Genomic DNA, 16,182 nt, shown 5'->3' on the forward strand with positions numbered 1-16,182 from the left:
GCTAACAACCTTCTCTGCCTTAACTGAACAGCATCTTTCTTCACTAATCTCTAAAGCTCATCTTACTACATGCGCCTCAGACCCTATTCCCTCTCATCTTATCCCCCAGCTCTCCTCCCCCCTCATTCCTGCTTTAACAACACTGTTTAACCTTTCCATCTCAACTGGCATTTTCCCTTCTTCATTTAAACAAGCTATCATAACGCCACTAATCAAAAACCCCTCTTTAGACTCTACTGCCCTTTCTAATTACCGCCCAGTCTCTCTCCTTCCCTTTGCCTCCAAACTGCTGGAACGCCACATTTACTCAGAGTTGTCTAACTTTCTCTCTGCTAATTCCCTGTTGGACCCCTTCCAGTCTGGCTTCCGCCCTCAACACTCTACGGAAACCGTTCTCACTAAGGTTGCCAATGACCTCCTAGTTGCTAAAGCCAAAGGCAGATTTTCGGTACTAATACTCCTAGATATGTCCTCTGCCTTCGACACTGTTGATCATACCCTGCTTTTCCAAACCCTCTCAACACTGGGAATCAAGGGCTTAGCACACTCCTGGCTCAACTCTTACCTGTCTGGACGTTCTTTCATGGTCTCCTATGCCAATACCAACTCCTCTCCACGCCCACTGTCTGTGGGAGTACCACAAGGGTCCGTCCTCGGACCCCTCCTCTTTTCCATTTACACCCATGGCCTGGGACAGATAATAAGCTCTTTTGGGTTTCAATACCACCTATATGCTGATGACACTCAAATTTATTGTTCTGCCCCAGACCTCTCCACACTACTATCAAAAGTCCCCAAATGTCTATCCGCTGTATCTACATTTATGTCATCCCGCTTCCTTAAAGTCAATATGAGCAAAACGGAGATTGTAATATTTCCACCTTCACTCTCTGTTCCACCTCCCACTGTCACAATCAATGTAGAGAACACCCCAATAGCATCAACCCCCAAAGCTCGTTGCCTAGGGGTAACTCTGGACTCTGAGCTCTCCTTAAAACCACATATTAACACTTTAACTACCTCCTGCTACTTCCATCTCAAAAACATTTCCAGAATCCGTCCCTTCCTTTCACAAGAAGCAACTAAAATGCTTGTGCATGCCCTAATCATCTCCCGTCTTGACTACTGCAACACCCTACTCTGTGGTCTACCAAAAACCAGATTGGCACCTCTCCAATCCCTACTAAACTCTGCGGCCCGTCTCATCCACCTCTCTTCTAGATCCTCTGAGGCAGCCCCTCTCTGCCAATCCCTCCATTGGTTACCAGTTGCCCAAAGGATCCAGTTTAAACTTCTCACACTTGCATACAAAGCTCTACACAAGCTATCGCCTCCATACATTTCCTCTTTAATCTCCAGATACCTCCCCGCTCGGACCCTCCGTTCCTCACAGGAGACCCTTTTGTCCTCCAGCCTAGTCACCTCCTCTCACTCTCGCATCCAAGACTTCTCACGGGCGGTCCCTTTCCTTTGGAACTCTCTCCCTCAACCGGTTCGTCATGCCACGAGTCTGGAAACCTTCAAACGTACTCTGAAAACACACCTGTTCAGACAAGCCTATAATTTGCTATAGGCAGCACTGAAGGCACACTGGCTCACCCACTAATCCTTGTGTTTCCTTCCCCTTTGTTTCCTCCCCACTACCCTCTAGATTGTAAGCTCGCAAGGGCAGGGACCTCCTCCTAGTGTTTCTCATACTGCTGTAATTTTAACATATGTATATGTACCAACTACATATCAACTATGTATGTATCTGTATTTACTCTATTCAATGTCATGACTGTACAGTGTCTTGTATTTCTTATGTATATTTGTTCCCCATTATTTGTTTGTACTATGTACAGCGCTACGGAAGATGTTGGCGCTATATAAATAAAAAATAATAATAATAATAATAATAATATATACACAGTATAACCTAGGGCTAGAGAGGCACGGGCAGCGGAGGCAAGGGCAGGCATGCCTGCAGGCGCAACCCAGAGTGTCAGGGTTAATAAGACATAAAAGCAAATACCGAGAGGTATATGTACAGTTAGGAACAAATCCACGGAGAGGGGAGAGAGGGAGGCGGAAAAGGGACAGAGCGGATACACATAGGGCTACAAGCCAACCGCAGAGAGAAGGAAGGGGAGAAAAACGTGCATAAAGGCAGAGTCATGTGCGCACGCGCGGCACGGTATACAACTCTCAGCCGCGCGGGCGCACAGACAGAGGAGTGGAATATAAGGAGGAGAAAAGCCAGCAAGAGACAGTGGAAGGCAGAACCAAGGAGTAAAGCTACGCAAGTGTGTCAAAGCCAAGGCACAACAGGAAATCAAAGATACAGCGTCATTCAAATTCATTTCTCTAAGAAGCAGGCTAATTCGTTTTTATCATTCAATCCAAGAGGGCCGAGAGCATTAGTTTGTATTATCCACCGAGCTTCATGTTGTAGTAGAGTTCGCTCCCTATCTCCTCCTCGGTGTGTAAAGGATATGCTTTCTAGGGCAAAGAATCTGAGGCAGTAGGCATTTCTCCCGTGGCACTGAGCCATATGTGTTACTAGTCTAGTAGACTTATCCTTAGATTTAAGTGAGCGGAGATGCTCCTTGATCCTTGTCTGCATTTCTCGAGTAGTTTGACCAATGTAATATCTATTACAGGGGCACAACAGGCAATACACCACAAATTTGGACCTGCATGATAATACATCTTTAATTTTAACAGGAGTCCCTCCCAACATCGATATTCCATGTTTCAGGATCTGATCACAGATGCCACACGTCCCACAGCGGTAATTGCCTGGCCGTTTAAGGGTGTTCAGCCAATTGTTCGAGTTGGGTTTCCTGTGTTCACTACTCGTCAACATATCACCCAAAGTGGGGGCCCTCCTGAACGTCACCAGGGGGGGTCCAGTGGTCACCCCTGTCAGGTGTGGATCTCCCTGTAAGACATGCCAGTTTTTGCAGATGATTTTTTTGATAGTGGTTGCCATTGGTGAGTAATCAAAGGCAAACACTTGTCTGGTTGTGGTGTTGGAACCATCTTTTTGTGCAGAGTGTTGACGTCGCCTTTTGATCAAGTCACTTCTGGGTCTAGAGAGGGCCCTATTTTTCGCCTCTTCTAACACTATCGGGTCATAGCCTCTATGCTGTAAGCGTGCTTTGAGCTCTTCTGCCTGTTTCAGGTATTGAGAAACCTCACTATTGTTTCTACGAAGACGTAGGAATTGCCCATAGGGTATGGACCTCGTCACCCAGGGGGGATGAAAGCTCTTTTGATGCAGTATTGAGTTAGTGGCTGTACTCTTTCGATAACCTCTGGTTACTAATCTATCATGCTGAACGACAAGCTCCAGGTCAAGGAAGTTGATGTGGCATGGATCTATTTCAGCCGTGAACTTCATGTTGATCTGGTTGTCGTTCAGATAGTCGATAAAAAGGGAGAAATCCTGTTCAGTACTTGTCCAGAACACCAGGACGTCGTCCACGTACCTCGACCATCTCCGCAGGCACCCACGGTACGGGTTGGCGTCGCCGTGCACGCAAATCTCCTCCCAGCGAGCCAGGAAAAGATTCGCGTACGTGCAAGCCACCGCCGTACCCATGGCGGTGCCTGACACCTGCTGGTACCACTTCTCCCTAAATAAGAAAGAATTGTGGGTAAGCACAAATCGTAGGCAGTCGCAGATGTAGTCGCAATGCTCATCCGTGTGTGTACCACGTTTGAGGAACGACTCGACCGCCGCAATGCCGTCTTCGTGTGGTATCCTGCTGTACAGGCTGACCACATCAATTGTGGCCAGCCTGTCGCCTACGCACCAGACAAGGTCGTCGACCCCATCAAGGACGTCGATAGTATCGGCGAGGTGCGATGGCACCAGTGACAGCAGTGGCCTGAGGAGATGGTCGAGGCACTTTGACAGCCTCTCGGTAATCGAGCCGATACCGGAGACTATCGGACGTCCCGGTGGTCTGGTCCTGGATTTATGTATCTTAGGTAACATGTACCATACTGGAAACCTTGGGTGCTCCGGCAGTAGCTGTTCCCCCATTTTCTTGGTCAAGAAACCTGCCTCTACCCCCCTACGAAGTAGGGATCGTAATGCGGATACATATCTCCATGTTGGGTTACTGTCCAGCGGTTGGTATACTGTTACATCCAGGAGTTGGCTCATTGCTTCCTCTTCATACTGTGTTCTAGTCATAAGGACAAGATTGCCCCCCTTATCTGCCTGCTTTAAGATCAAGTCCTCCCTTGCCCTTAGCCATTTCAAGGCGGATAGTTCTCCTTGAGTAAGATTATTAGCTTCCTCTCGATAGACCAAGGCCTTGGTTTCCTTCAGGACGATTCTATAAAAGCTATCAATACTGGAGCCTGGAGTAGTTGGAAAGGGTGCGATAGATCTGCAGGGCCTAAAGGGTGTGGAATCCTCTGTTAGAGGGATGGAGTCTTTGGTTTGATTCTCGTTTTCCTCTAATAGGTCTAATAGGGTCTTAAGGATACAGTCCTCAGTGTTTGGGAGATCCCTCTCTCGGCTAGGGGCAATAAAGCCTAATGGGCCAATTCTCGTCTTGATGTTGTCCTGCAGATTCTCTTTGCGTGCAAAGAAATGCCTGATGTTCAGCTACCTTACCCCCTTGTATAGATCAATTTCAAATTGAACAGGGTCAAACTTTCTCGTGATCGAATAGTTCAGTCCTTTTTGTAGCAAGCTCTTGCAGTCTTCCGTGATCTCAATGCCTGCAATGTTGACTATTTCCAATTCTAGGGCATCCTCTATTCCTGGGTTCTCTGCCTCTTGCCTCTGCGTCTTGCCCTCCAGGAGCGACCATCCCTCCAGGGGACTTGTTTCTGGGGTCCTCCTGTGGTGTTTCCGCCCTCCCCTATGCAATCTGCGTCTAAAGGGACCGATGCACATGATTGTGTGTTTTCCCCAAAGGTTTGTGCGACCCCAGGTGTGGATGGTTTACTTAGTTTAGGTGTAGGCTTGATGGGTCTTTTCTTGTTGTTGTCGTCTCCGCTGGTGTCGGAGGCAGAGTCGGTAGTCCAGTAGCCCCTGGGCTTCCTGTTTTTGCGTGATTGCTCTGTGTTGCGTGTGGTGTTCCACGTAAAGATTTTTCCAGTCGCAAAGTCACTTTTGTCCCTTAGCAATTTGCGTAGCTTTCTCTCCTTAATTTCGTTCTGCACCGGTACTAGTTTATCGCTGATCGTTTTCAGGCTTTTTTGTAAATCGTCAGGTGGTAATATGGATCCGAGCTGCGCTTTGATGTTCACAATCTCCTCGGTCACCAATTTGTGCTCTCTCTCTGTTCTGGCTAGGACGATAGCTTGGAGCCTTCTGGCGTGATTTACGTGCTCCTCCTCCCACTCCTCCACAAATTGCCTGTCCTCCCTATACTCCGAGGGCTCTCGGTAGTGTCTGAACCCTCGGGCCGCGATCTTGTCGTCCTCGTATCTCTGCAATGTGGCTGCCGTCCAAAAAAGTTTCACCTCTCTCTCTCTCTCCCTCCAAAGCTTCAATTCCAAAACCCTGGCGCCCACTGATTTGTTATGGGAGGTGGTGGCAGAGCTGAGGTTAGAGAAAAAACCCTCCAGGTCCGCTCTCCCCTCTGCTATGACATCTAAGCCTTCAGCCCCAGAGGCCGCCGTTTCTGGACTCGCCTCTTCTGTGAGCATCACGGAGGTGCTCGGAATAGATACAAACGTCGAGGTAGGCAAAGGAAAGTAAAGTTCCAGCACTCAACAGGGGATGCAACAGGAGGCTGGGCTGGGCTATGCTGTGCTGCAAACTGTGTAGATGTAAGTCCCTCTAGGCTGCGTGCTCCGGCAGGAAGGAAGTGGTGAACTTGTAAGCATGGAGGAAGAGGGCGAAGCCAGCACTGCAGTTAGGGTTCTTTTATTGATCAAGGTTTAAACACTCACAGTTATGTAGTAGCCAGGTGTCATAGCAGGTAAAGTGGGCGCCAGGTCTGAGATCCCCTGCGGACGACCGTTTCGCGCTGAACGCGCTTGTTCACCGCTATGGGGAAGTTGGGGGCGGGCTGCCTCAGCGCGGGTTACATACCCACGTCACGGCGGCACTTCCGCCTTCGTCTGCTAGCCACGCCCCCGTTGCCATGTCATTCCATGACGCTCACTCGCCCTGCAGACAGGACGGAAAGCGTCCATGTTCCCCGGCGACAGTGGGCACGCCCACAGATACGCCCATCCGCGCCATCCAATGCCCAGCCTGCCAGCCGAAGGGTGCACATCAGTGGCCGCTGCTGGCTTTTCTCCTCCTTATATTCCACTCCTCTGTCTGTGCGCCCGCGCGGCTGAGAGTTGTATACCGTGCCGCGCGTGCGCACATGACTCTGCCTTTATGCACGTTTTTCTCCCCTTCCTTCTCTCTGCGGTTGGCTTGTAGCCCTATGTGTATCCGCTCTGTCCCTTTTCCGCCTCCCTCTCTCCCCTCTCCGTGGATTTGTTCCTAACTGTACATATACCTCTCGGTATTTGCTTTTATGTCTTATTAACCCTGACACTCTGGGTTGCGCCTGCAGGCATGCCTGCCCTTGCCTCCGCTGCCCGTGCCTCTCTAGCCCTAGGTTATACTGTGTATATATGTGCCTCTAATATAGTACGCACTCTGCTGTAAGTGCACATGTTCCGCTGTTTACCAACAGCGGTCACTGATGTGCACCCTTCGGCTGGCAGGCTGGGCATTGGATGGCGCGGCTGGGCGTATCTGTGGGCGTGCCCACTGTCGCCGGGGAACATGGACGCTTTCCGTCCTGTCTGCAGGGCGAGTGAGCGTCATGGAATGACATGGCAACGGGGGCGTGGCTAGCAGACGAAGGCGGAAGTGCCGCCGTGACGTGGGTATGTAACCCGCGCTGAGGCAGCCCGCCCCCAACTTCCCCATAGCGGTGAACAAGCGCGTTCAGCGCGAAACGGTCGTCCGCAGGGGATCTCAGACCTGGCGCCCACTTTACCTGCTATGACACCTGGCTACTACATAACTGTGTGTTTAAACCTTGATCAATAAAAGAACCCTAACTGCAGTGCTGGCTTCGCCCTCTTCCTCCATGCTTACATAATAATACAGATAATAGTGTAATACCCCCTAGTGATTAGTCATAGACGAGGGATAATTAGACAGGCTAACCTCTCTAAATACATAGGCCTGGTGCACACCAAAACCCGCTAGCAGATCCGCAAAATGCTAGCAGATTTTGAAACGCTTTTTCTTATTTTTCTGTAGCGTGTCAGCTAGCATTTTGCGGTTTTGGGAAGCGTTTTTGGTGTAGTAGATTTCATGTATTGTTACAGTAAAGCTGTTACTGAACAGCTACTGTAACAAAAAACGCCTGGCAAACCGCTCTGAAGTGCCGTTTTTCAGAGCGGTTTGCATTTTTCCTATACTTAACATTGAGGCAGAAACGCATCCACAATCCAAAAAAATGCCTCACCCCGGGAGTAAGCGTTTCTGCAAAACGCCTCCCGCTCTAGTGTGCACCACCCCATTGAGATACATTGACCAAGCGGATCCGCAGCCGCAAGCGGATCTGAAAACGCCCAAAAAGCCGCTCGGTGTGCACCAGCCCATACAGGGTGCATTTCTCTATGTTTTCCTTCTGTCCTGTGCAAGAGTTCACTTTCAGGACTGAACAGCAATATCACGCTCATGATGAAAGGCACTAACGTGAAACAATAATTGCTGTTCTATTCCACCCAGTAATTTACATTAATTATTTATAGCACATTTATTGCCATTACTTCAAATAAAAAAACTTGTCTACATCTGAGACGGGGACCCGTCACCCCTGGAATGAAGACATAACAATACACACTCTGCAGGGCTCTGTCTGAATAAGTCACTCCTTGTAAATAAATAATGTGGATTGGAATGTGCAGGGTTCTATTATCACATAGCTTTACAAATAACACACCCCATGAGACTCTTACTTAAAGCTGTAACTAAGCACAACTGCTCCGCTGAGGGAAATAATGAAGTGCACTGAGGAAGCTAATGACATGCTGAAAGAGTGAAAACTGGTTTGGGCTGTCTTCAACAGGGATTTTTGTGAAAGCATTCAGAATATCTGAGGATTAAACACGTTTTAAACTTATTCAGGCTCCAACCTATTATGCAGCATGTACAGTAAATGGGGTGGGGGCAGAGCAGGATCATCCAGCAGGCAACTTAGGCCGGTGCCTGGGGCCTAGTGGGGGTCACGGGGCCCACCAGCTACTTACTCTACCACATGGACCACAAGGGGCCCCAAATCTACTACTGTGCCTTGGGCCCTATGACATCTTAATCCATCTCTGGGTGGGGGATGACAAATCTGAATATATCAACATATGTGAACTATAAAAATATGACTCAGGAGAAGGAGGATTCAGCCCAATTAAGGTTATAGTCTGAGGGGAATATAGTATTCAATAGGTACATTATCTTGAACTGTGGCAAATAAGTGGTGATTAAGGCATGGTTCACACCTAAATCTGCACATTTCCAATCCAGTTCAGTACTGTCCTGTCAGTCTTGTATCAGTTTTACCTGACTGGTCTGGAAAGGTACACCTTTTATGTGTGGTCACAGCCATAGAAACACATGCAAAACTGATGCCAACTGACAGAACACCTTTTTATGTGTGAACCAAGCCTAAGAGAGCGAGAGGAAGGCAGGTAGGCAAGTTTGAAGAGGCTGTATTCTCGCCAGCCGATAGCAGGTAATACAGGCTCATCTGGGGTGTGGAGTCAAAGTCTAGATCCACACTAGAGACAGGGAGGGTCAGGAATGTGCACTGTATGGAGGCTGATGTGCATTTCACTGTGATGTTAGTGTAGTGTCTGTTTTGCATGGCAATTTACCAAAGTTGAATCTACCACTGAATACCCATGAAATGGCCCAAGGATGCTGTAAGGAAATATCACAGTGATGTAGTGTGCAACTTGATCAGTAAGGCTAGGTCCACACTAGACCCGGTTGCAGGACGGACACTGCAGTCCGGATCAGGGGAAGTACCCACCGTACTGCAAACTGATGAAAGTGCATCAGTTTTGCATTAGTTTCCGTTCAGGTTTTTCCCTGACAGAAAACGTCTCCATCATTAGGGAGGAGTGGGAGGATTTTTTTGGGCCAATCATAAAGCTCAGGCTATCCGTTTTCACATCCGTTTTTTGCCTGTGGAGCTGGAGATGCGTTTTCTCATTGCTTTCACTACCCCTGCGTGTATCCGTGGTCCTGATCCGTTGCGTGAAAATGCAGCAGATCCGGACCTTCCGTTCAGGTTTTGAAAACGGATCCCCGCAAACGCAGACGGATCCGTTTTTTACTTGGGTGAGGCTGGCTGCTATTTTCAACATTAGTATCCGGGACTCCGTTTTTCATCAGGTTTGAAAAACGCAGCCACGGATACGTTTCCGGACCTAGTGTGGACTAGCTCTAATGAATAAGAATTTCAATGCACTCTTGATAGAGAGGGAGGGTGAAGTTCTGTTTGAAATCACTCAAAAGATAACCAGATGACCATATTGAACAGATATAAGAATCGGGCACTTTTCAGCAGCATTTTGCACGTTGCTGATCGCCAGTGATCAGAAAATCACTGTAAGGCCTCTTGCACACTGCAAGCAAATCAGATTCAGATTCAGATTTTTAATCTGTTTTTACATCCGATTCCGATTCAGATTTTTAATCTTAACTGCATGCTGCGTTTTTTGATCCGTTTTTCTGTTGAATGTATTCAAGGAAAATCGGAAACGGAATCGGAAACGGAATCGGAATCGGAAAACGGATTTGCAGTGTGCAGGGAGCCTAACACATGTAATCTTATTGGAAACATGCTGCAGGCGATTGTGATACTCACTGAAATTAGAACTAAAAAACACAATTGCAGTAAAATCGTAGAACATCGGAATGCAATCACGTTTTGTGATTCCCAGTGTGAATGAGACCTAAAACACTGGCCCCGTTCACACTTACGATCCTAAAACGTAGCGATCATTGTTAGCGGTTTGCAGCTGCGTCTTTTACACGATAATCAAGTTTTTTTACTGGACATTTTTGCGATTTTTGAGTGATAGCGATTAGCGATTGAAATACATTGCGATCGCTCTAAAATCGCAAACAATGCTGCATGTAGCACGTTTGAGTTTAGCACGAATCGCCGCAGTGAGATCACTGCCATATAGTTAACATTGCACTAGTGCTTTAAAAAGCTCTAGCGATCGCCGGCGATTAGCGGTAAATGCCTGCTAAGCGCTCAAGTGTGAATGGGCCCAAAATATTTGAAGGGAAAAAACACTGTATATATTGCCTACACCAATTAAATAAACTTGTTCCCAACAGTTGCATTCTAAAAAAAGTGAATAACCTTGTTACTATGGCAACAGTTTTATTTTCAGGCACTGTACTTTCATTTACAAGGGTTCCTGTTGAAATACATTGTTTCACCACCACAGGATTCTCACCAATCTGATGAATGGAATAGTAACTGTCTTTCTTGTCTAGGAAAGCAGTCAGGATACTGAGGTATTCTCCTTGTGGCTTCTTCTTGTCCCATCTCCAGTCTGAGGGGAAAATAACAGAAATGAATCCACTTGTTAGAATTTAATGGGCAATATGAAAGCGAACAATTGCCCAACCATCTTAAAGAGGAACTCCAGTGAAAATAATGTAATAAAAAAAAGTGCTTCATTTTTACAATAATTATGTATAAATGATTTAGTCAGTGTTTGCCCATTGTAAAATCTTTTAAATCCCTGATTTACATTCTGACATTTATTACATGGTGACATTTTTACTGTCGGCAGGTAATGTAGCTGCTGCATGCTTTTTTTGGCAGTTGGAAACAGCTGTAAACAGCTATTTCCCACAATGCAGCAAGGTTCACAGACAGGAAACTGCCAGGAGTACGTACTTTTCTTGTTTCTTGTGGGAGGGGTTTCACCACAATATTAGCCATACAGCGCCCCCTGATGGTCCGTTTGTGAAAAGGAATAGATTTCTCATGTAAAAGGGGCTGTTACTGATTGGGATAAAGTTCAATTCTTGGTCGGAGTTTCTCTTTAAATTTCACAAGTGATACTTTACTGCAGATAACTGCAGATAATGCTGAGAAAAGGCGAGAGTTTGCATAAAACAAATGATTAATAAGTGGATGTCACCCACTAGACGACCTGTGACTAGAAGCCAATCAGCATAGGTTTTGCTGATGTAATCATTGATCCAGCCAGTCAGACAGGTTACCAAAAGAGCTTGCTGTATGGGCATTCCACTAAGTTGTATCGCCCTGGGCCCCATTCACTTAGACTAGGTTCATAGTGGTCAGTTGCGTCAAAATGTGTGTGAACTGTAATGGAGACTGGCCGTAGACTTTAATGCAAAGCCTTCATGTAGCGAGTTAGAATTAAGTGATCCGCCACTGTGATCAGGCCCATAGAACTGTATGGGCAGTGAGTTGACATCCAGAATTATTCGGCAACGCAACTGACCAGGGCTGTGGAGTCGGAGGAATATTGTGTACCTGGAGTCGGGAGTCTGTGGTTTCAGTAAACTGAAGAGTTGGATGATTTTTAAACCAAAGCCTTTGTAAAAATTAGACTAAGGAGTCGGAGTCGAGGAGTCGGAGCAATTTTGGGTACCTGGAGTCAGAGTCAGTGGTTTCATAAAAATGAGGATTCGGATGATTTTTGTACCGACTCCACAGCCCTGACTGACCGCTGTGCACAGGGCTGTAATGATCGCTGCTGCAGCAGCTATTGCTGGAAGTAGTAGTGCTGCAGCAGCTATTGCTGGAAGTAGTAGTGCTGCAGCTCAGGCAGTTCTGATCTATTTCCATGCAAGCTGCATAGCTTTGTCTGTCTTTCCCTGCTGTCAGCTTGTGACTGATTATCATTCACCTGTGTGGGAATCTGCATGTCTGCTCCCATTGGATGACCTCAGTATAAAGATCTGCTTCCTGCAGGGTTTCCTTGGGTTTTCATAGCTTCAGTGTAAGCCAGTCTTGCTGTCGCTTTAGCCCCCGATCGTGTTTCTTGTTATAAAGATACTTTGCTGGTCTTTGCATCATATATTGGTTCATTGCCAATATATATGCATACCAGCACGTTTATTATTTTCCTTGTATTTGTGTTACGTTGATACATCAGTGTCGCTGATGTATACGTACACGAACTGTTTATTTCCTGTGTTCAGTTAGTCAGTTTTCCAGCACGTTTCGGTAGTTTGCGCGTACCGTGAACACCCGTGCTGAGCTAGTTATCCTGTTCCTGGTCCTGTTTGTGGATTGCGTTCATCTCTGCGAAGAGATAACGAATCCTTCTGAATCCTGTTCTGTTACTGTTTGTGGATTGCGTTCATCTCTGCGAAGAGATAGCGAATCCTTCTGAATCCTGTTCTGTTACCGTTTGTGGATTGCGTTCATCTCTGCGAAGAGATAGCGAATCCTTCTGAGTCCTGTTCCCTGTATTACTCCAGTCCTAGTCAGCATTCCTGCTTATGTCATATATCGGTTCATTGCCGATATATACATATGTTAGTCAGACCTTACAAATAGTTTCATTGATAGCTGTAATTGTAATACGCTAGGAAAACATACTTATTGTATATTTATCTGTGTTACGTTCATCTATCTCAATCCTGCTATTTCCTGACCATCCTGTCCTGTCTTTGTGAGGCACGCCATCGCCGCAACGCATTGGCTGCCTCATTCCAGTCTGTCTGGTTTTGGACGCTTGCTGTCGCTAAGTAGCCGCTAGCTAGCAAGCGTTCATTCTGTCTACCTGTCCTGATCTCCTCAGTTCTGGTTTGTGCGCTCAGCGCTACTTTGCGCTGAGACGTTATAACGAAAGCATAGTTTGTGGCTGTCAGATCTGCACCGGCTCTGTGCGCCACAATCTCCTATTGGAGTCAGTCCTCCCCTCCACTATACTAGGGATAGCCTGTTTCCTGGTGCTAGTGTGTGTACCTCCTCCACGCCAGCTCATGCGTTGCATGCTGACTGTGGAGAATACACCACCAAGCCTTACATTATGAAAACCCCTTTACCAATCCCCATTGTGGGGGGGATTCCCAGAAAGTATGACACTGTTAATTATGGTTCCTGTTCCTTTAAGAAATTTGAAGAACTTAGCTCTGAAACAGAAAATGAGTTTTTCTCTGAATGTGCCAGGTTCCTGACCAATCCTGATCTCCAAGCGACTCCTGTTTCAACCTGGGCACTCCAACTAAGTTATATTTTGTTTAACCACTTGATGACCCACCCTTTACCCCCCCTTAAGGACCAGCGCTGGTTTGATTGATCTGTGCTGGGTGGGCTCTGCAGCCCCCAGCACAGATCAGGGTGCAGGCAGGGAGATCAGATTGCCCCCCTTTTTTCCCCCCTATGGGGATGATGTGCTGGGGGGGTCTGATCTCTCCTGCCTGCTGTGGGTGGCGGGGGGGGCACCTCAAAGCCCCCCTCCGCGGCGAAATTCCCCCTCCCTCTCCTACCTGCTGCCTCCCCCTGGTGTTCCGGGCTGCACAGGACGCTATCCGTCCTGTGCAGCCAGTGACAGGATGTGGTCTGTCACATGGCGGCGATCCCCGGCCGCTGATTGGCCGGGGATCGCCGATCTGCCTTACGGCGCTGCTGCGCAGCAGCGCCGTACAAATGTAAACAAAGCGGATTATTTCCGCTTGTGTTTACATCTAGCCTGCGAGCCGCCATCGGCGGCCCGCAGGCTATTCACGGAGCCCCCCGCCGTGATTTGACAGGAAGCAGCCGCTCGTACGAGCGGCTGCTTCCTGATTAATTAGGCTGCAGCTGGCGACGCAGTACTGCGTCGCTGGTCCTGCAGCTGCCACTTTGCCGACGCACGTTATGAGTGTGCGGTCGGCAAGTGGTTAAAGGGGAATTATTCCAGTGGACATTTGATGTTCTCAATCATTCCGATTTGAAAGATAGACCGCTGGAATTTCTAGCGTTTGTGGTCCATAACTGGTTGCGCATAGATCCATTGCCTTTTCCTCTTAATGAACTCCTGGCAGCAGGCCAATCAGCTACTCCTTCAATTGCTTGCAAGAATGAGCAGCAAGCAGAAAGTGTTACTGATAATTTTCCTGCAGCTTTGAATAAATCACAAAAAACGGCAGGGTCAAAGGCAAAACGCAAACGTTCTAAGAAACGTGTCCAATCTGCAGAATCGTTATCCTTAGCGACTGAGACCTATAATGAGATTCTGCCATTAACAGATAATGAAATGCAATTGTCTTTCAGGGGAGTAAAAATGGACTTATGAAACTACTAATGAACTTTCCTCCCTGGCTAGGGAAAATAAAGATTTTTGTTTAAAAGAATTATCTGAGTATGATTATGATGAGATATTACAGAGTATTGAACAAATCAACTTATTTGTGAACCAAGGGAAGTTTGCATACACTACAGTTCAACACTTGCTACAGGTATTGGAGATTCTTAAGAATAAGGAATCTGCCAATCACCTGCTAATTAACCCTATACATGTGCCTGCCACAATCATATCTGCAGACTGTGATCAGCCTAAATGTTTCGCTGTTAAGTATGCATGGGATCCTCCATTCGAGAGGGGAGAGATGGAAGCCCTGGTCTGTGAATGGAAGAATGATTCAAGTTCATTTTGTCAATTTTACAGTGCAAAAAGTGAAATGGTATTGAACGCATGCATTAAGTCAGCCTATAACCTAATAGAGGCTGGTGTGTGTAGGTATGACTGTGTGGCTCCTTTGATTGATGTGTGGGAACTGATTTTGGATGATTTTTATGTGACTCCGAATTCGCAAATTTGGCGTTCTGACCCGCCTGCTTCAGCACCTTTGGCTGATTCAGCAGGTGATTCGGAGCTCTTTTTGTGTGAAATTGAAGTTCCTGCAATTCCACCCTGTACCATGGATAACTCCGTGTTACTTCCCAGTAAAACAGAAGCCACTGATACATTCTTAACCTTGCCCTGCGCAAATTTCTCAGCAGAGAATCCAGAGGTCCTGCTGACTTCCGAGTCCAGCCTAGCCAGTACTCATGACTCTTTGTTTAGTGAAACAGACACCAGAAAAATCTTGCCTGTCTCTGCAAACACTTCTGCAGAAATTACCCGTGTTAATAAGGTTCAACTCCTGTCTGATCCAGCAGATGCCAATAGATGCACTACATCAGTTTCCGAGTCCCAGCAATCCTGTCCAGAAACCTCAGAACCCCAGCATCTGAATTTTCCAATTTTACAATTGAATGGTGATTCAGATGCGCAAACATTGTGTCTTGATCTTCCTGTTTCTACACCTCGCTCTAGTTTCGTGAATAGCTCAGAGCATCTGCTCTGTGAACCTGAAATCGCAGAATTATTACCTTGTTCAGAAAATGTTCCAATAAATTTGCCCTGATCCATGAATTGTGCAGTAGATCTCTCCAATGAAACTCAGGTCACAGAATCATTATGCTGTCCAGCAGGTGCTTCCATGGTTTTGCCCTGCAATATGGACTGTTCAGTTATCCTGTCCAGTGAAGCTGTGGTCGCAGAGTCTTATGCTTCACCCAGTACTTTGGATATTTCAAACCCTCTAGCAGAGCAGTCTGAGGCACTGCTTACCTCAGTTGGTGTTGCAGTAATATTCACTTGTCTAGCAGCTGTTTTGGAATTACAGTCTGCTCTAATAAAACTTGATGAATTTCTGCCCAGCAAAGCAGAAGCCATTGAAATATTGTCCTCGTCAGCAAGTGTGTTAGATACCTTGCCCTGTACACAGTCTGATTTAACCAATGTTGAGTCCCTCTCCAGTGTTGTAACAGCCGAGGAACTCCAGCCCTGTCCTCTGAATGTTTCAGAAGTCTTGCCCTGTAACATGGATAATTCTGATTCTCTGGTCAAAATAATAGAAATCTCAGAATTTCAGTCCGGTCTGATGAGTGTTCCTGAAACCCAGCCCTGTATCCTGAAAGATTCTGGTTCTCTGGCCGCTGTGGCAGAGGTTCCAGAGTCCCCTTCCTGTCCAGGGAATTCCTCAGTTTTGCCTAGTCCAGTGGGGGCTGCTGCAATACTGACTTGTTCTGCAGCGCCTCATGAGCTCCAATCCAGTGTATTAAATGAGTCTCTGTCCAGTCCAGAGGTAGTTGTGGAGTCCCTATCTGGTTCAGTGCATACATCAGAAGATTTGTCCTGTCTTGTTAGTGCCCCTGAATCTGATTTGTTACTGACTTT

At 47.0% G+C, this 16,182-nt stretch overlaps 1 protein-coding gene across 1 annotated transcript in view; it reads right to left on the minus strand.

Moving 5' to 3' along the window:
- ATG4B (autophagy related 4B cysteine peptidase) overlaps positions 1–16,182 on the minus strand; it is a 54,860-nt gene that overhangs the window by 21,766 nt on the left and 16,912 nt on the right. Inside the window, exon 5 of the mRNA XM_068280613.1 lies at positions 10,444–10,542. Coding sequence (XP_068136714.1) covers positions 10,444–10,542 — 99 coding nt within the window. The remainder of the gene's footprint in view (positions 1–10,443; positions 10,543–16,182) is intronic.

This window comes from Hyperolius riggenbachi, chromosome 4 (genome assembly GCF_040937935.1).
Source record: "Hyperolius riggenbachi isolate aHypRig1 chromosome 4, aHypRig1.pri, whole genome shotgun sequence".
NCBI classification, from domain to species: Eukaryota; Metazoa; Chordata; class Amphibia; order Anura; family Hyperoliidae; genus Hyperolius; species Hyperolius riggenbachi.